The 19281-nt window shown below is 51.3% G+C and overlaps 1 protein-coding gene across 5 annotated transcripts in view; it reads right to left on the bottom strand.

Annotated features, from left to right (window-relative positions):
* Positions 1 to 19281, bottom strand: part of ACACB (acetyl-CoA carboxylase beta) — a 118413-nt gene that overhangs the window by 34211 nt on the left and 64921 nt on the right. For all 5 annotated transcript variants that reach the window (XM_070516234.1, XM_014867781.3, XM_070516235.1 and 2 more), the window contains 13 exons: positions 18536 to 18617; positions 15788 to 15933; positions 14471 to 14621; positions 13025 to 13159; positions 11164 to 11310; positions 9533 to 9721; positions 7661 to 7761; positions 6451 to 6539; positions 6235 to 6359; positions 5405 to 5518; positions 5137 to 5250; positions 4475 to 4564; positions 1219 to 1337 (listed from right to left, as the gene is read on the bottom strand). In XM_070516234.1, coding sequence (XP_070372335.1) covers positions 1219 to 1337; positions 4475 to 4564; positions 5137 to 5250; positions 5405 to 5518; positions 6235 to 6359; positions 6451 to 6539; positions 7661 to 7761; positions 9533 to 9721; positions 11164 to 11310; positions 13025 to 13159; positions 14471 to 14621; positions 15788 to 15933; positions 18536 to 18617 — 1602 coding nt within the window. The remainder of the gene's footprint in view (positions 1 to 1218; positions 1338 to 4474; positions 4565 to 5136; positions 5251 to 5404; positions 5519 to 6234; positions 6360 to 6450; positions 6540 to 7660; positions 7762 to 9532; positions 9722 to 11163; positions 11311 to 13024; positions 13160 to 14470; positions 14622 to 15787; positions 15934 to 18535; positions 18618 to 19281) is intronic.

Below are 19281 nucleotides of genomic sequence, written 5' to 3'. Positions count from 1 at the left end.
GAAAGGAGGTGCCTCGTGGGGAAGCCCTTTTCTTCTCCATCCATAATAGAACAGCACCTTTCCTCTTAAAACCAACAGAAAGAGAAACATATTTTTTAAAATCCCAAGAGACCAGAAAATCCCGTTTCAAGAAAGCATGAACCCTGTTGCCCATATAGACATAAGAGCTGATCAACTCCGCGACCAAATCACGAGACCGTCCTAGCCACAAGCGAGGCGTCTGGGAACCCCCATGAGAAGCAGAAACAGAGGGGCAGGAAGAGCAAAGAGAACGCTCAGATCCCAGGGAGACGTCATCGCTTTAGCGGAAGGTGTCGCACTCTGTCTGACCAGGACGGTACTTCGGGTCCTGAAAGAAGCTGGATTAAAAAAGAGATGGTGAGGGAGCCACAAAGACACACCAGGATGTCCCCCACCGAGGACATCATGGGATCCAGACAGGCCAACACGCGGGCTGGCTCTGGGCGGCCCTCAAATGCTGAGGGAAGAACCCTGAGGTCAGAGTGTGAGCTGGGCCAAAATTCCTGTGCAAATGAGCAGCTCAGCCTATGTCAAGTGAAGGCCCCAGGGCTCCTGGTGTGTAAAACGGAGACAAGAACATATTTCTGGCCGACAGATAGCGAGGGCTGAATGAAACAGAGTGTGGAGGCACTTAGCATACTGCCTGACCAACAGCATGCCATCAGACAGCAGTAACAGTATCAGCCACAATCATCACAGTGACCTTAATATTCATCAACAACTTCCTGTGCGCCAGGCACTGTTCTAAAGGCTGCAAGTGCCTCATCTCACTTACTCTTCACAATGGCTAGGACAGCATGGTCCAACAGAACTTTCTGTGGTGGCAGAATGTTCTAGAATGGCAATATCCCATATGGCAGCCAGGAGCCCCATGTGGCTACTGGGCACTTTAAATGCAGCTGGAATGACTGAGGAATGGAATTTTCAATTTAATCTTCATTCGTTTTCATTTAAATAGCCCACATGTGGGTAGTGGCTACAACACTGGATTGTGCAGGTGTATGAGGTAGGCAGTGAATTATCTCCAGTCCACAGAGGAGGGAACAGAGATGTGGGGAGATCCCACGGTGGGGCAGTGGCACCCCTGATGTCCCCCAGCAGTGTTCACACACCCACTTGCTGGCTCCCTCCAGAGACAGGAGACAGTGGTTAAAGAGAAAAGAAATACCACCCACCCCCGAGTGCCCCTCTCCATACCGGTTTGGGTGGGAGGAGGGCAGCATGAACTGGAATTCCACCACGCAGGTGCCATCCGGGAGCTGCCGGTGCTGCAGGCTGTTTAACTCATAGGCAATGTAGGCCCTCCGCACGTAAACCTGACGAAGAAGCAGAGCAGACACTCTCTGAGGGCCGCACAGAGCGCCCTCAAACAGAACCGTCAAGCTGGAGAAACCATCTCTAAGTCACCTCAAGGCAGTAGTTAAGAGCAAATTCTGCTCCCATTTCAGGATGTTACCTTCTCTGCAAAGATATTATCTCTATCGCAACTACTCACTTCTGCTGCTGTAGCATGGAAGCAGCCACAGACAACGTGTAAATGATTGGGCATGGCTGTGTTCCAATAAAACTTTATTGGCAAACACAGGCTGGGGGCCAGATGTGGCCCAGAGGCGGCTGTTGGCCGACTCCTGCTCTAGAGTAGCGCTGTCTTATAGAAATGAAACATGAGTCACGTAGATAATTTTAAATTAATTTTAAGTTCTCCAGTAGCCACTTAAAGGCAACAGGTAACAATAATTTTAACCATATATTCCATTTCATTCCCGATATTGAAAATATTATCATTTCAACGTGTAATCAATGTAAGAAATTATTGCGATATTTTAAATTCTTCCTCCAAACTTAGTCTTTGGAATTCGGTGTGTATTTTACATTGAGAGCAGAGCTCAACTCAGACGAGCCACATGGCAAGTGCTCACTAGCCACACGTGGCCAGTGGCTGCCATCCTGGACAGCACGATTGTCAGGTTCGAGCACTGGAAGCTTTGTGACTGAAGAGGGCACATGAGGGCAGTGCAGCAGGGGTTAGCACAGCAGCCCTAACCGCCATCCTCTGAAAGGCCTGCTTACGAGGCTGGCCCTTGGCTGGCATCTGGGACTGGATTTGGGGAGGGTTCCCAACTCTTTTATCCCTGATGAGAATGGTTCACCATGCTAAGCTGTGCAAACGATAAGATTTAGGTGGAACATGTGCTTTCTTTCTGGGAATTTAGAATCTGGGTACCTTCTAGGCAGAGGGGGCCTGTGTGACCAGCCCCCAATAAAAGCCTTGAATGCTCAGTCTCTAAGGAACTTTCCTGGTAGACAAATTTTTTTTTTTTTTTTTTTGAGGAAGATTAGGCCTGCGCTAACTGCTGCCAATCCTCCTCTTTTTGCTGAGGAAGCCTGGCCCTGAGCTAACATCTATGCCCATCTTCCTCTACTTTGTATGTGGGACGCCTACCACAGCATGGTGTGCCAAGTGGTGCCACGTCAGCACCCGGGATCCGAACCGGCGAACCCCGGGCTGCCAAGAAGTGGAACATGCAAACTTAACTGCTGCGCCACTGGGCCGGCCTCCCTGGTAGACAAAATTTTGTGTGTGTTGTCGCAACTCACTGCTCGAGGAATTACAAGTGCCTGGAAGACCCCGGGAAGCTGGCACCCGGTTCCTCTGGATGTCCCCCATGTGCCTTTTCCCTCTGCTGACTGGGCTCTAAGTGCTTTCACTGTAACAAATGGCAGCCATGAGCACAACTATATGCTGAGCCCTGGGAGTCTTCCTAGCGAATCATTGAACCTGGGGGCAGTCCTGGGGGCTGCAGACACATTTAGAGCAGGCACAAACTCTACCCGTCTCAAGAGGTCAAGGAAAGACGTTATGTTCACAAGGCTCATCTTGAGTCGTGAAGAAAAGGTTGGACTATGTTCAAAAGATCTGCCAAACAGAGTGACGGAATGTGTAAAGCATCCGAGAAAAATCTCTCATAGAAATAAATGAGATTCAGCACTTCAAAAAGTGAGGAAGGTGAGATGCTGCTTTCCGGCTGCCGTAAGACCTCCCACCCCCAAATGGGACAGGTGTTTGGACGATGGGGAGCAACAGTGATCAATATTTACTTCAGGTGCTTACTCAATTATCTCCAAATCATCCTGTAAGGTAGGTTTTATTGCTCCTACTAAAGCAGGAGGATGTAAAAGTCCAGAGAAGGAAAGCAACTTGCCAGAGGTCACACAGCTTTGTGTATGTTGCTCCCACTGACTGGAAACTCTCTGCGTCTCCCTCCCATCAATTCCTACTTGCTCTTCATATGCTTTCCTATCACCTTCCCAGCACAGCCTGAGCTGAACCTCCCGGTAAGGTTAAATCCTGCTGTCCAATTCACACCATGGCCTGTATTTTCCCGCTGCAGCCCTATCGCACGTGTAATTAAAGAAATACTGAGTGTGTGTGTCTCCCAAGCCAGAGAGAAGCTCCACTAGGGCAGACACTATGGTTGCTCTCTGCTGCGTCCTAGAGCCTGGCACACAGAAGGTCTCAATAAATAGCGCTGAAAATTGGAGAGAGAGAAAAAGAAAGTAATTACTAAAGAGCTGTATTGGGTCTCGCTGGAAACAAAGAGCGGAACCTAAGACGGATTCTGAGAGGTGAAACCACAGAGGGGGTAAAAACTGTGGGCCCAGAAGACTGTTATACGCTCACAAGCCCAAAACGGTCTCCATGGAAACCCAGTCAACCTCCCAGCATCAGCATGGGTGACCTGGTCCAAGGTCAGAGGGAGAAGAAATGAGAAAAAAAACACCAGGGGAAGAGAGCCACGTTGAAAACACAGGACGTCACCCCTATCTCCTCGAGAGGATTCTGAAAGAGCAGATGAAACACTGCGATGTCCTGAAACGCACAAAACCCCTCCCAACCCCCGAATTCAGGAAGACCGGAGCGGGAGGAAGAAGACCAGCTCTAAGCCAGGTTTCGTCGCTGGTCATGCCCTTCTCTGCCCTGTCGCACAGGGAAGTCACCTTGAATCACATGTAGGCTCCTTCCAGCTCTTCTAGTTCCAAGTTCAAAGGTATCTATCACAGGTGAGTTGGGAAGTTTGGACCAGGTGCCTCGGACTCAGCTCTTGGGAGTTAGTATTCAACTGTGCCCTGTCTGGCTGAGGTTGGAACGGCACACGAGACAGCAGGAGTTACCAGCAGGAATTTGGACTATGGCAGATGTAGGGTGAATCCTGGTTCTGCCACCTCCTAGCTGTGTGACCTTGAGCAAGTTGCTTCACCTCTCTGAGCCGTTCCCTTCTCTGTAAGATGGCTATAATAACGGTACCCACCTTGTGGAGAGAATAAGATTATGTTTGCAAGGCCCAAGATTATGTTGCAAGGTCCAGGATCAGGCACGTGGCGTTTGGGCAGTGGATGCTAGAACTGGCATGTGCGGGACTGGTGCTGTTATGGGGGCCTCTCCGCTACTTACCTCCAAGGACGCCATGCAAACGATTTTGTTAGCATGATAGAAGAAAGTGGGCAGGACGTCAAAAATGGTTGTTTCCGAAAGTATTAATTTCTACAGGAAATGGAAAGGGAAAAAAAGGAAAAGTAAAGGTCTACAAGTTTTAAATAAGTCAGATGAGCGTGGGGTGAGGGCTGGAGCAGGGAGAAGCCAGTGGTGGTGTTCTCGTGAAACCCTGCCAGTGCTGCAGGCCCTGAAGATCTGAGAGTGGCCGCAGCTCTGGGACGACTGCACCCAGGGCTCCCGGTTTCAGATGCAGACCAGACGGGGTACCTGGAAGCTTGTAAAGGAGCCAGAGTCGGGGGTGGGAGCCTGGGAAGATGAAGCCATGACTCAGCCATGCCAGTGGTCGCAGCTTCCAGAGAAGCCTTGCCATCACACCTGAATTGCTAAACTTGCACCTCCAGGGCGAGTCTCTCTGCCTGACGCTCTGTCCATCCTACAGGACTGGGCCTCCACCCAAGGCCCCACTGGGCAGCCCCGGCCACACTGGACTAACTGACTGGTGTCTGCACCCGACCCTGTGGCCTGCACCCAAGTGCCAGCATGGGAACCCACCCCCCCGCAGCCCCACTTGGGCCACTGTGTGTGCTCCGTGGAAGGTGGACGGAAGGTGACGGCCTCACCTTGAGGTTCTCCGGGCAGAACTGGTGGCCGTACATGTCAATGGCAGACAGGAAAATGGACTCCACCTGGTTGTGCCTCAGCTCGTAGGAGGGCAGGTGGGAGGCAATCAGGACCTTCAGGGGGAGGGGATGGGGGGCTTGGGTGAGCCGCCTCACAGGGGAGAAGCCAAGGGCCCGGCCTGCGGGTCGGATGTGGGGCAGAGCATGGCGGGGAGGACAGCACCCTGCAACCGCCGTGCCCTGGGGGGACTGCCCCCCTCGAGCCTACCTGTCTGGCTCTGAGGGCCACTTTGCAGTGCTCGCTCTTGCTCAGCTGAGTGAGCTCATTGAGGATGGCGGTCAGCTCCTCGGACAGGGACGGGTCTGGGCCACAGAGCTCGTCCTTCGGGGGACAAAAATCAGAATCCAGTGGCTTTTCTCCGGGAGAAGGAAACACGCCAGCGCTCACCCTCGACCGGGGGTGCAAACGCCCCAACAAACCTGACAGCAGCTCCACTTCTGACACAGCCCGATATACATACCCTTGACTACTTTCCACTGTGTGCCCCTACTCACTCACTCATTCACTCATTCATTCAATCACCCATCCGACTACCCCAAACACGCTCATAATACCAGCTCAGAAAAGAAATACCTCTAGGTCCCTGCCTGTATCGCTATTAATAGCCAGTGATTAACAGGAACTCACCATGTGCCAGGTCAGCAGCTAGACCATTTACATTCATTTCCCCAATTCCCCCAACCCTCTGAGGAGTTACTGTCATGATCCTCATCTTACAGATGAGGACACTGAGACTCAGGGAGGCAAGGTGCCTTGCCCAAAGCATGTCAAGAATGCCTGGCACACAGTAGGTGCTTTGTGAGTGTTGGTCATGATCTCCGCCAGGGGCTGACAAACCCCACCCACCGGCTGCCTGGTTTGGAAACAAAGTTTTATCGGGACACAGGCACGCCCACTCGCTTACGCTGAACATGGCAGGGCAGTGTTGCGAGGTCAGGACAGAGACCATAGGACTGGCAAAACCTAAAATATTTACTCTCTGGCCCTTTCCAGAAAAAGTCTCCTGCTCTGGGTACAGGGCACGCTTTCCTGCTTACGATCAACATGATCACCAGCTGGTTCTTCTTGGCCACCTGCGCGTGGGAGAAGATGCAGTCCAGCACCTGTGACATGTCTGGCTTCAGCCGCTCCCTGAGGTTTATGACACACTTGTCGTAGTGGGCTGGAGGGAGACAAAAGGCCGCATGCGGGTAAGGCTTGGGGGCCCCTCCTGCCCTGTGGCCTTGTCATCAAGTGCCAGCGGCTACTCTTGCCTTGTTGGAAATGGTGCTCGACGTGTAAATATCTTCGCAGGAGATCCAACACCACGGTCTTCATATAGCCGCGGGTCCCGCTGCGGTACCTGGAGAGGAAGGGAACGCCGCCTTAACAACTAACTCCACTCCCCGGTGAGCCTGAATAGCCACAGCCAGGGCTTCTGGGATTTCAAGACGGAAAACAGGAATAAAGTATCTGGAGGATGCACCCCTCTAATCCTTAGACCTGGGGGGGACGTGTGAGTTGAGTCATTTGCGCTAACTCTGTAGGCCAAACTGAGCAGTGACTTGCCCAAGGTCACGCATCGAAGGAGAGGTCAAGCCCGAGCCTTTGCATGGCAGCTGCCTGTCTCCAGAGAGAAGGAAAAGCACTTACAGAGTTGGGATGCGGAAAGGGGTCAGCCTCGCATGCATGCTTGAGAACAAAAATTTTCAATTAACCATCCAATACATAAAGACAGTTTGGGGAAAAAACCACAAAACTTTCTCTCCCTGGGGAATCCACACTGAATTCTCCTTCCTCAGCTGCGGTCCTGGATTGTCAGCATGAGTCCTGTGAGCCGGGGAGCTCCCTGAAACGAAGGGCCGTCTCCCGCCACCGTACATGCTCTGCACCTCTGATCGTTTCTGGCATGTGGTAAACATGCGCTGAATTAATTTGTTTGAGTCTGAGAGCTTCCACTTGTCTTTACAAGCAAAGCTTTTTGGCTATGTAGTTTTCACAAAAAATAGCAGTTCTTTTTATCATCAGAATAGCTTTCCTTGCTCAATAGCTATATAAAATAAAATATAAATGCTTCATCAACTCTCCTTTGCAATGGTCCCCAAAAACCACAATGAGCATTTGTACAGTTTTTTATGACATATAAAGCTATTTCACCTCATTGTGTCATAATCAAAGCTACCACAAGTAATTGCTACGCATCAGTGCTTTACAAAAATTAATCCTCTCGTAACGAGTTCAGAATGACTTAGCATGCGGGAGGTGTTTGTATTTCCCTTTTGCAAACTGAGATTCACAGAATTGCCTTGCCGTGGGTTCTGCTATTAGGAGTGGCTGTGCCAGGACCGTAATCAGGGCCTTCAGACCCCATGCACTGGCCCCAGTTGGAGCCTGCCCTTAAGAAAGCCCCAGAGCACCAGCCTGGTGCAAGCCCTGGGACAACTCAGAGTGACAACCACACCCCACGGAAGGCCCCGGATTCACCTCTGGATCAGCTGCACGATGCTCTGGGTGTTCATGAAAAAGACCTCCCGGTCAGCCTTCCGCTGCAGGGTGGCCGCGTGGCAGTCCAGGATGGTGGCGATCTGGACAGGAACACAGGACAGGTCTGGCCACTCACAGCCACACAATCCGGTCGCCACACAGAAGTCACCGGAAGGACCCACCACGGGCTCCGGCAGACATCTCATCCAAGGCTCATTGGAAAACGGAAACTTCCAGCCCCAAAGCCCTCTGGCCACCCAGAAACAGCTCTGTCCCTCCCACTCAACATGTCACTCGAGGAATTCAAGAGCTCAGAATGACAGCAATTCCACAAAGACGCACACACACTCTCATTGCTCCTCTCCACAGACATGACTGGTCTGGGGAAAGAGGAGAAGGGGATTTCCAAACGCAGGGACAACGAGGGTGCTGGGCGGGGAGGGGTCCTGTTTTTATAATTAGACGTAATGTTATCAGCATATTGTTCCTGGCAACAAAAATTCTTCTAAAGAATAAACCTACATCAATGACAAATTCCTACAAGGTCCAAACGTACTTTTCTCAATATGGGGTCCTTTAGAGTTTTGTTTTTGCTATTTTTTAGTTGAGCTATAATTCCCATACCATAATATTCCCCCCCTTTTAAAGTATACAATTAATTCGGTGGCTTTTAGTATATTCACAGAGTTGTGCAGCCATCACCACTATCTAATTTGAGAGCATTTTTATCTCCCCCAGAAAAACCCTGTAACTGTTAGCAGCCACTCCACATTCCCCCTTCCCTCAGTCCCCTGCAACCACTAATCCACTTCCTTTCTCCGTGGCTGACCGATTCTGGACACTTCATAAAAATGGGATCCTTCATCACGTGGTTCTTGTTGACTGGTTTCTTCCACTTCGCAGAATGTTCTCAAGGTTCATGGTGGCATCGATCAGCATTTCACTACCTTTTTTTTTTTTTTTTTTGAGGAAGATTAGCCCTGAGCTAACTGCTGCCAATCCTCCTCTTTTTGCTGAGGAAGACTGGCCCTGAGCTAAGATCCATGCCCATCTTCCTCTACTTTCTATGTGAGACGCCTACCACAGCATGGCTTGACAAGCGGTGCCATGTCCGCACCCGGGATCCGAACCAGCAAACCCTGGGCCTCCAAGAAGCTTAACCGCTGGGCCACCGGGCGGGCACTTTTTATGGCAGAAGAATACTCTGGGAATGAGCTGACCTCCGCTGACCTCTAGCCCCCCCGAATCACGGGGGGAAGGACAATGGCAGGCAGCCCTTCTACTCAGACTGAGGCCAGGAAGATAAATGGGCAGACGGGGCTCTTCCAAATGTGAATTACCTTTAAAATGCTTGACAAAAGCAATCCCCTCCCCCCCAAAAACTAAAATGAGGCCAACATAGAATTATTACGGATACTTCATACTACCATGGAATATTTCCATTCTTAAAAATATTATATATACGTAAGGCGCCAAGATCATTTCTTTACAAAAACCAGAGGGAGGGAATCAAAGCCACAAACTAAGAAAAACTCACCTTTTCCTCTAATTATTTCAGCCAGAGTACTTTCTGAAAACGCTCATTCTATACCCACTGCTTACTCCTATTCTGAACCCAAGTTTTATGGAGTGAGGCCTAATAACTGTCGATGTGCATCTCAACAACTGTTCTTCTGGGGAAGACGCTGGGAGCCTGCAGAGAAGGCTTGAAAGAAAATTCTCTGCCCCGACATCTCAGCTGTAAGTGGGTGTCATGAAACCCATCTCCATCAGAGCCCAGAGGTGGAGACGGCCCAGGCGCTGAGTTCCCAAGGAGGCACCTGGCCTGGCAAGAGCAGCGGGGGGCGGGGCAGCGGGGGGTGCGGCACATACCTGCTGGCTGGGGAACTGGCACAGCACCGAGGTGATGTTGCTGGCATACTGGGCCATCACCCTGCGGACCAACTTCTCCACGGGGACAGGGATGCGGCCCGACACGCTGGTCATGATGTCCTGCAGCTCCAGCAGCGGCAGCGTTGGGTGCCGGAGGGTCATCATGAGCTTCTGCACCCACTCCTTCAGCTGTGGTGGAGACCACAGCATCGGCCAGAGGCCCTGCAGGGGTGTGGGCGCCGCCCCCCACCACGCGGTGCCCAATGCACTCAACCCACCCAGGCCCATGCACTCAAGTTGCCAAAGATCTAGACCCAGCAGCCTCTGGAACTGTCCAGAGTGACATGGCCCTGTGACCACAAGTGGTATACCCACCTGCACCCCCCCAGGAGGGCCCCCACTCCCCTCTCCATGCACGCAGAGAGCCGGGTGGTGCGGGAATATAACCTAGGCCATGTGAAGAGCTGACGTTGGTGGGAACTTGCTTCATGCCACATGCTGTTCTAAGACCTTTATCTGCACATTCTCATTTGATCCCCCAAAACACCCTTAGAAAGTAGGTATAATCATTATTCTCGTTTTACAGCTGAGGAAACTGAAACACAGAGAGGTTAATTAAGTTACCCAAGATCACCCAGCAAGTATGAAGCAAAGCCAGGAGGCAAACTCAGGCCAATTCCCTCCAGAGACTCTTAACAGCTGCACCACACCGCTCTGGCAGCTGAAATGTTGATGGTCTTTGAATGAGGAGGGTAATGGTGCCAAGCCCATAGGGTGGTCGTGAGATTTAAAATGAAATGATGCATGCACCGGCAGGTACAAAGACTAATGTTGCAAAGAGAGCAATCACAATTAGGCAGTGGCATGGGGGGAAGAGCACGGACTCTGAAGTCACAGGCCCAGGGTTCAAATCCCATCTTTGCCTCTTCATGGGTGAAACAGGGTACATTTCTTAGCTTCTCTGTGCCTCAGTTTCCTCACCTATAAAATGGAAATAATAACAGTTCCTACCTCAGAGGTTATTGGGAGGATTAAACGACTTAATAAATTGTAAGTGCTTAGAGAAGTAGCTGGCACACCGTATGTATCAGACAAGGGCCAGCCATCGCTATTACCACCATCACCACCACCATCGCCCAGATCGGCCATTCTGAGATGGAAGGTGGTACAGCACAGTTTTATCGCTACTGATGTTGGCTTTAGCATCATGGGCCTTTCACGGAGGTCTGCAAATTTGTGGACTTACTTCTCTACCTGGGATGGTGAATGAGGAACTGAGTTGTGTGTCTGAACCACGCCTTCCTCACTGTCTCTTTAAGAGGGCAGACCCACAGGGACTCCATCCTTAACCTGCTACTCGAATATTCTCAGGTTGAGCTGAGCCGAATCACCAAAAACCAACGTAACTTCTACAACAGTTTATAATCAGAGAGAAATGATACGCCGACGTCTACAACCAAATGGAGGAGTTCCCTGAGAATAGGTCCTTTCTACAAGCCACACAGGACTAACCATTTTCTCATCCCTTACTTCAGAAAGACCTCTGCTCTCATGGAGTAAAGCCTTCTGGCTCTTCACACCGACTTACACACGTGTGTAGAAGACAGTTACCCTTCGCGCAGACGATGTACCTTTATGCTAAAAATAGGCTCAGGCAGACAGTAGCCGCTCATGACGTTGGTCAGGTTTTCTAGGACGTTGTGGAAAACCTGGTGCAGTTTCTCTCCGAGGATGGGCAGAGTTTGCTGGGAGGGGAGCTCCCCTGTGAACGGCTCGGCCTGAGGAGACACGACAGGAACTGGAGGTCAAGGACACTGTGGCCTCCCGGAGGAGACAAGACGAGCCAAGGGCCAAGGCAGATCCCCCAATTCACAACATTCACAACACAGTCAGCACGAAGCCCGAGAACAACCAGAAGAAAACATCACCCTGGAAAGTCAAAATTGCTAAATTCACACCTCGATGCAGATTTTCCAAATCATGCCCTTTGCAAACGTCATAGTGAATTGTTAGGTTCTCCAAGAATTTTGGAGAAGGGTAGGTTGGTTTTTTTTGCTTTCTAATCAAAATGATCTCCCTATTTTCAGTCTCTATTGAATCCCAAAGATAAACACCTAGCAGGATGAAAATTTATGACATCCTTATACAAATGCTCTTGATTTTTATGTTTTTTATTTTTATTTATTTATTTATTTTTAGGAAGATCAGCCCTGAGCTAACTGCTGCTGCCAATCCTCCTCATTTTGCTGAGGAAGACCGAGGCCCTGAGCTGACATCCATGCCCATCTTCCTCTACTTTATATGTGGGATGCCTGCCACAGCATGGCTTGCCACGTGGTGCCATGTCTGCACCCGGGATCTGAACCGGCGAACCCTGGGCCGCTGAGAAGTGGAACATGCGCACTTAACCACTGAGCCACCAGGCCGGCCCCTCAATGCTCTTGGTTTTTATAAATCATATACATTTAGTCTTAGAGGACCGAAAAATAAAAAGCTCCCCAAAGGGGCAACACTGACTTAATGTGCCCGTTCATCTATTAACACATTCCACAAATTTCCACTGCATGCCTGCCACATGTGAGGCGCTGGGACCCAGGACGTTTGCGAAGAGCTGTCTGGCTGGCCTGGACCCCTCAGCTTTCCGCCCCCTCCACCCGCCCACCCTGCAGGCTGCCCTCGCCCCTCAAGATTAACTGCAGGCCTTCCTTCTCCACAATCTGATGCCAGCTTCCCATCTGGGCCCCTAGAGCCAGGGGCCAAGGGCAGTCCTCCTTACTACACTTATCGAGCTGAATCACAGCGCTCATCTGCATGTCTTTCTCACGGGCATATATGAACCTGCGGGGCCTGGGGGCCGGGCCCTGTCTCACGAATCCAGCCAAGAAAATGTCTACTGAATGAAGTCACAGTGCAGGCACAGAGACCTTCCCAGTGATCTAAAAAGACCCAGTTCCTAGCTTTGGGAACCCGCTAAAGAGAATAAGGAAAAGAATGAGAAGAAAACAAACAGAATGAACAGTCTAGAGGAAGACACAGTGATCTTTTAAGAAAAATGCTTCTCTAGCATTTTTCTGAGCATATGTACTAATCATTGTAGAGAAAACAATAGAAGCTTGGATGGCTGGCTACCTCTCCGTATGCATGGCTGACTTAGGAGGGTGTAAACATTCATTTTTCCATCTCTAAGACCTGTTTTCCTCTGAGCATCCTCTGTGCCCTGAGCACTGTGCTAGACACCAAGGACACAACGATGAACAGAAGAAGGCAGTCATCGACCTCAGTACTCACAGTCTAATGGAAAGCTCAACCAACGCTGAACAACTCATTAACAAGAACCGAAATTGCTGATCCCCCTGGACTCTGAGTTCAGGGCCACAAGACAGACACTCTGGCACAGGCTCTGCTGGTCCCAAGGACAGGCTGCTGCCCTGGGACGTGCCAGGAGCACATGTGAGCCAGCCGGGGTAGCTGTGCCAGGTGCTGGCTACATACCGGGTGCACTTTAGAAGGGTCGTCGAGCTCCAGCCTGGCCACCACACAGCCCGCTTCCAGCACGGCCCCTGGGCGCTTGACATACTTCACCCGGCCACTTTCCTGCACGTTCAAGGTCATGATCATCTTCATCACCTGTTTTGCAGAAAGAAGAAATAAGACAGAGCCCACCAAGACTGGCCTGTGTGTGTGACACTCAGAGTCGCCCAGAGCTATAGTAACTCTGGAGAGGGGACTGGGTCATTTGAATAAGATGACTCCCTGGGCAGAGCTCAAGTGGAAAGGGTAGAGGGAACCAGCATTTACTGAAAGCCTACTGTGTGCCAGGCACAGGGCTGTTCACGAATCCTCTCCATCTGCAAAGCCAGCCGGGAAGGTGGATGTTTATTGTGCCCATTTTACAGACAGGGAAACTGATCTTTATTTCCAAAGTAACGCCACTCTCCTAGAAATACAGTTAAATCATCATGTAGGGTGATTAAGACACATGTTCCTAAAACATGGTGCATCCTGTGACCAGCTCCTTTACAAGGGCAGTGAGAAAACCCTCTGGGAAACACTTTGTGAAATGAAGAACGTGCTCACAGAACAGCCACCAGCCCCTTTAACTGGCCTCTCTGAGCATCTGGATATGTGGACGTGACGAGTCCTGTTACTGTGGTGTGGGCCGCAGATGGTCAGCTCTGTGCTGCCGCTTCTCAGCAGTTCAGGCTTGGGACCCAAGTCAGCCAGGCCTAGGCTGCAACCCCAGCACCCCACCCATCACTCTGTGATCTCCAGCAAGTGCCTTCCCTTCTCCGAGCCTCAGTTTCCTCAGGTGTAAAATGGGGAATAACGACGGTCTCCTTTCATGGGGTTCTTATAAGGATTAAGCAAGATGAAGGCTCCAGCACACAGCAGGAGGCCAACAAGTGTAAGCTTCTACTGTTGCTGTATTTTCACTGCCATTAGCATTATTATTTTCCTTGGCGGCATGGAAAGGGGGCTGGGTTTGAATCCTGGCTTTGTGTGACCTCCAGTGAGTTCCTCAGCCTGCTGGGCCTGGTTTCTGCATGTACAAAATGGGGACCATATTCGTGTCCGTCTCCTCTGATTGCTGGGAAGATTAAAGGTACTAAAGATGGGTGAAATGCTTAGAACAGCGCCTGTCGTGTGGTAAGTGTTTTACAAGTGTTGGCTTACCACTTCATCGTCATCATCATCATTATTCACCAGTTCTTACTCATCCCTGGGCAGCCATACATTTTTGAGGTTTTTCTCTCTGAACACTGCTGGGAATCTGGGCTGAGCCCCACACACTGGCTTTCTTAGGAATCTGCACACAATGGCCCAGGTGAGAGGGGAGGCCTGTGCTCATGTGCAGAAGCAAGGTGAGCCCTCCCTTGGGGACCGGGTGTAGGGAGGCCCGGCTGCAGCCACATCCCCCAGGCTCATGTCTTTGCGCACCTCCATCTCAGCGTAGCTGCTTCCAGCCTCGACGTGGGCCCCATCCTCCACGGTGTACTGCATCAGCTTCCCAGCCGAGGGGGATCTCAGGACCGTGGGGTCATTCTCCTTCTCAAACACACATGTCTTGTTGCCGATGGTGACTCGGTAACTGGGAGAGAGGAGCGGGCAGGTGATGGGGAGACAGGGTGGACCATGGACCCAGGGTGCCCGAGTCAGGTTTTTGACAAGATTTTCTCCCTCCTCAAAGCAGCCGTGAGCATCGCCCTGTGTGCAGTCGGAGAGACTGCACTTTCCCTAATGGTGGCGATTGACAGATGCCACAGAGATACTGGGAGTGAGCTGGGTGAGCAAAGGGGGCATCATTTTTCTGGCTGAAAATGAGTTCCTTTTACTGAAGTATGTTGGGTACAGAGATGGCAACCAAAAACATTATTCAATAAATATTTACTGACTGAATGTCTTCACCTTATAAGTGAACTGGGGAGAGGCCGCCCCATGGGTGGAGCCTATAAAAACCTTGACTGTTCTTGGCAGACAGAACATGGGTTAAAAAGAGGCAAGAACACACCGCTCGGGGATTGGGGAGGGAATCTCCACTCTCTGACTGGGGCTTTTTCTGGCCTGGGGCCTCTGGCACCCCCTCACAGGTGCCTTGCTCTCCTTGGCTGGGGGTCTGCCCCGCCTGCTCAGCAGGGGTGGTCTCCATTTCACTGTGTGAGCTCAGTGCGGTCAGATACACCGGAGCAGGAGGCGCTTTGGGTCCGGCTCACGATGCCCTGTGCTCCATGCCTTCAGGCCGTCCCCTATCTCATCCATCCAGGCGACCTGTCCTGCCACTGTCTGCTTGTTTAACGTGCCGTGTCCCCAACGGACTCCAAGAGTCATGACCACACTTCTCCCGCAACACCCGGCCCAGGGCCTGGCACGAGCAGAGGATCAATAAACAGCTGCTGCCCAACTGGACGGCCACATCTCCTCCAAGCCCGGGCTCAGACGGGCGCGGACACTGCCGTTCGGACACAGAGCACGTGTCCCCTCGCCACACACCTTGCAGGCCGTGGAGCTGGGAGTGCCGTCCCATTCAGCTCTGAATCCTCCCACGTTACTAGAAATGGGCCCCCTGGGAGCATTCCATAAATGTCTGCCATGGCGCGACATTCCAGCCAAGAGATGGACCTCTCCACGGGCCCCAGGATTGAGCAGAAAAAAGAGAAAGTACTTTACAGAAGACCTCTGACTGCCCACAGGCCGGCTTTGTATTTTTGGCCCCGTGGGAGAGAGGCGGCCCGCGGCAGGCCTGAGCGCCCCACGCACCTGTCCACCTCTTCTTTCATGTAGGTCGTGTAGCTGTTACCGTTGTAGGACAGCAGTAGCCCACCATCGTTCAGCCGGTGGGCGTCAATCTCGATGTGACAGCCGTTCATGATGAGGATGAACATGGTCAGAGACTGCCGGGCCACCTGTGGGGACAGGCTCATGTCCCCACCTAAATTCAGGATGCCTGCTTGTCCCTGTGCCCCAGAGCACCATGTGGCCCCCGACCATGAGCAAGGGCCAGTGTCCAGGAGACCCAGGGTGGACACCCCACCTTTCTAGTTCCTGCTCCCACTCACCCCAAGGGAGCAGCTGGCGGGGCTGGAGAAAGCCTGGAGTCAGGGCCCCGCACCTGTGCTGTGGGTAGGCTAATGGCCACGGGCCACAGGTGTAGGCCACAGGGAATCCGGCCATCTCCCACCCACTGAGTGCCCTCACAGGCTGGGAGCTTCCTTCTGATTCCTGTTTCCAGGCATCAGCCCCAAGCATGGAGCACTGGGCAACAGGGAGACGGGGGTCTCGCTCTGGGTAAGCGGCTCTGGGGCTCCACCAGCAGTGTGGACACGGACTTGGGCTCTGCCCCCTAGACCTGGCTCTGCACAGGGGCACACAGGAGATCGGGGCACACGAGAGGCACAGGCGGCCAGGCCCTGGCCTTGGCTCTGCACTTCAGTCTGAAGTACTGGTCCCATCTGGCCCTCAGTTCAATGTGTGTCTTCTCTCCCAGAAAGAGCCCTCAATCTATAAAATACAGGGGCCGGCCCGGTGACACAGTGGTTAAGTGTGCACATTCCACTTCTGTGGCCCAGGGTTCAGATCCTGGGTGCGGACATGGCACCGCTTGCCAAGCCATGCTGTGGTAGGTGTCCCACATATAAAGTAGAGGAAGACAGGCATGGGTGTTAGCTCAGGGCCAGTCTTCCTCAGCAAAAAGAGGAGGATTGGAAGCAGATGTTATCTCAGAGCTGATCTTCCTCAAAAAAAAAAAGAAAACTATAAAATACATATTTTGAGATGAAAGACAGCAAGAAAGATAAGAATATTTATGGCAACATTATTTACGGTAACAGACAACTTAGAACCAAACTAGCTATCCAACAACCTTGCAATGAAATAGTCTAGACCTGCGCTGTCAAATGTGGCAGGTCCTAGCCCCACTTGGCTATTTAAACGTAAACTAAGATTCAATTATATGTAAAACTCAGTTCCTCAGTGACACTTGCCCCATATCAAGGGCTCAGTGGCCACAGGTGGCCCATGCTGGGCAGCGGAGATACAGACCATTTCCATCCTTATGGAAAGTTCTATTGGACAGCGCTGCAGACACTAAACCAATACTACAGAAAACTTGCTAGTAACACAGGGAAACTTTATGCCGTGATAATATCAAAGCAGGAAAACCACATTTGCACCATGATCTCAATTTTGTCAAATTAATGCATGAGGAGAAAAGATAAAAAGTTAACAGGATTTCCTCCAGGGGTCAATGCATAGTGGCTTTGTTTGTTGACACTTCGTGTTCATTCAAAATTTTGAAATTTTCTACAAGGAGCATGTGCCATATTTAAAATCAAGTTGGGGCGACTAGGCCCCCAAAGGTAGCCAAGAAGCACCGGGAGCAAAAGTGAAGTGGTTTTACAGCACATCCCCATGGATAACACGCTCGTTTGGCTGAACCAAGCCTGGAATTCTCCAAAGTGGAAAGTTTGACATGTGCTCAGCAATATTACAAATAAAGGAAAAGAAGATAAAAATTCTGCCTCAGAAGCAGACTTGAGCTCTATCTACTTTTCCCTCCCCAGAAAGTGACACTAAGAAGTACACAGGGGCCTTGGCTTCCTGGGGACACTTTGCCCCCACAGGTTACCATGACCGGGACCCGGGGCCTCACCCTGTGCCTGCACAGCTCAGATACTCTCTGACACTCTCTGCTGAACTGACCTCGGGTAGCTGTGGAGGGGTAACTGGATACTTCCAACAGAAGACAGCAATCCTGAGTAAGCTCCAGGGACACCAGAGGTGGACCAGGAAGAGGCTTGAAACCCACACGTTGATTCTTGGTGCAGAGACACAGGACAAAGCCAGCCTCACAGCCCTGGGGAATGGACCCAACACTCTGCCAGCTCAGCAATGGTCCTGCTCAAGCTCTGTCCTGGGTTGGATAGCGTCCCCCCAAATTCACGTCCTTCCTGGAACCTCAGAATGTGACCTTATTTGGAAATAGGGTCTTTGCAGATGTAGTTAGTTAAGAGGAGGTCATCCTGGATCAGGGTGGGCCCTAGATGCAGTCTGACTGGTGTTCTTGTTAGAGAAGAGATGCAGAGACACAGAAGGAAGACAATGTGAAGACAGACAGACAGACACACGTACACAGAGAAGGTGGTCACACAAAGTTGGAGGCAGAGACTGGAGTGACGACCTACAAGCCAGGGAACACCCAGGACTTCGCACAACCACCAGAAGCGAGGAGAGCACGGGACAGAGTCTTCCCTGGAGGTTTCAAAGAGACCACGGCCCAGCCAACACCTTGATTTTGGACTTCTGGCCTCCAGAATTGTGGGAGAAAAATTTCTGTGGTTTGAAGCCACCAGTGTGTGGTACTTTGTTACGGCAGCGACTGGAAACGAAAGACTGCATGGGCCGTCCTGGGACCCCAGCATGAGAAAATCCACTCCGGGGATGGCTCACAGCAGAAATCAAAACCTCAAGCCCCCGAGTGTCGGAGACATCGAGAGCACGGGCCTTTACCTTGAGCACGTACTTGATGCCTCCGTAAATTAATTCCACGTCCACGGTGTTCAGCAGAGAAGCTGCGGGGAGGACCTGGCCCCTGAAAGAGAAGACAGCCCTGCGGTCAGCCTTGGGAGTGACTGAGAACTCCACAGCCACCCCCTGGGTTTAAAAAACCACCCCGCTCTTTGCCTCGCCTAAGCACCCACACACCCGGCTACACTGAAAAAGCCGTCTGATTAAAAGGCAAGGAACGTGGATCATCCCAAGGAACCCGAGATTCCTCAGAACTCAAAGGAAGTGCACTTGCTGAAGGATGTGAAATTTCCAAAGGGCTTTCCAGGAAGCAAAATCCCTAACAGCTCCATCTGGCAAAAATTCCCTGTGTGGGAATCCTGCCGCCTGCTTATGAAGGAAACCAGCGCACACACATTAGTCTATTACCATTCCAAAGCACGATCACCAAATGCTGAAAACTTTTCTCCTTTTATTTTCTTTTTGGTAGCTTCATCTGCCTATCACAGTGGTTCTCAACGAGGGGTGATTGTGCCCCTGCTCCTGGGACATTTGGCAATGTCTGCAGACATATCTGATTGTCACGACAATGACATCCTGGGATTGGGGTAAGAGGAAGCTACGGATGCAGCCAGGGATGCTGTCAATTTCCCACAATGCACAGGACAGCACCCCCAGTAATAAATGGACCAGCCCAGAATGTCAATGGTGCTGAGATTGAGAAAGCCCGGCCCATTCTAACAGTGAGC

The sequence above is a fragment of the Equus asinus genome, chromosome 8 (assembly GCF_041296235.1).
Source record: "Equus asinus isolate D_3611 breed Donkey chromosome 8, EquAss-T2T_v2, whole genome shotgun sequence".
NCBI classification, from domain to species: domain Eukaryota; kingdom Metazoa; phylum Chordata; class Mammalia; order Perissodactyla; family Equidae; genus Equus; species Equus asinus.
The sequence above is the reverse complement of the archived record's forward strand: the minus strand, read 5'-3'. Positions and strand labels throughout refer to the sequence as shown.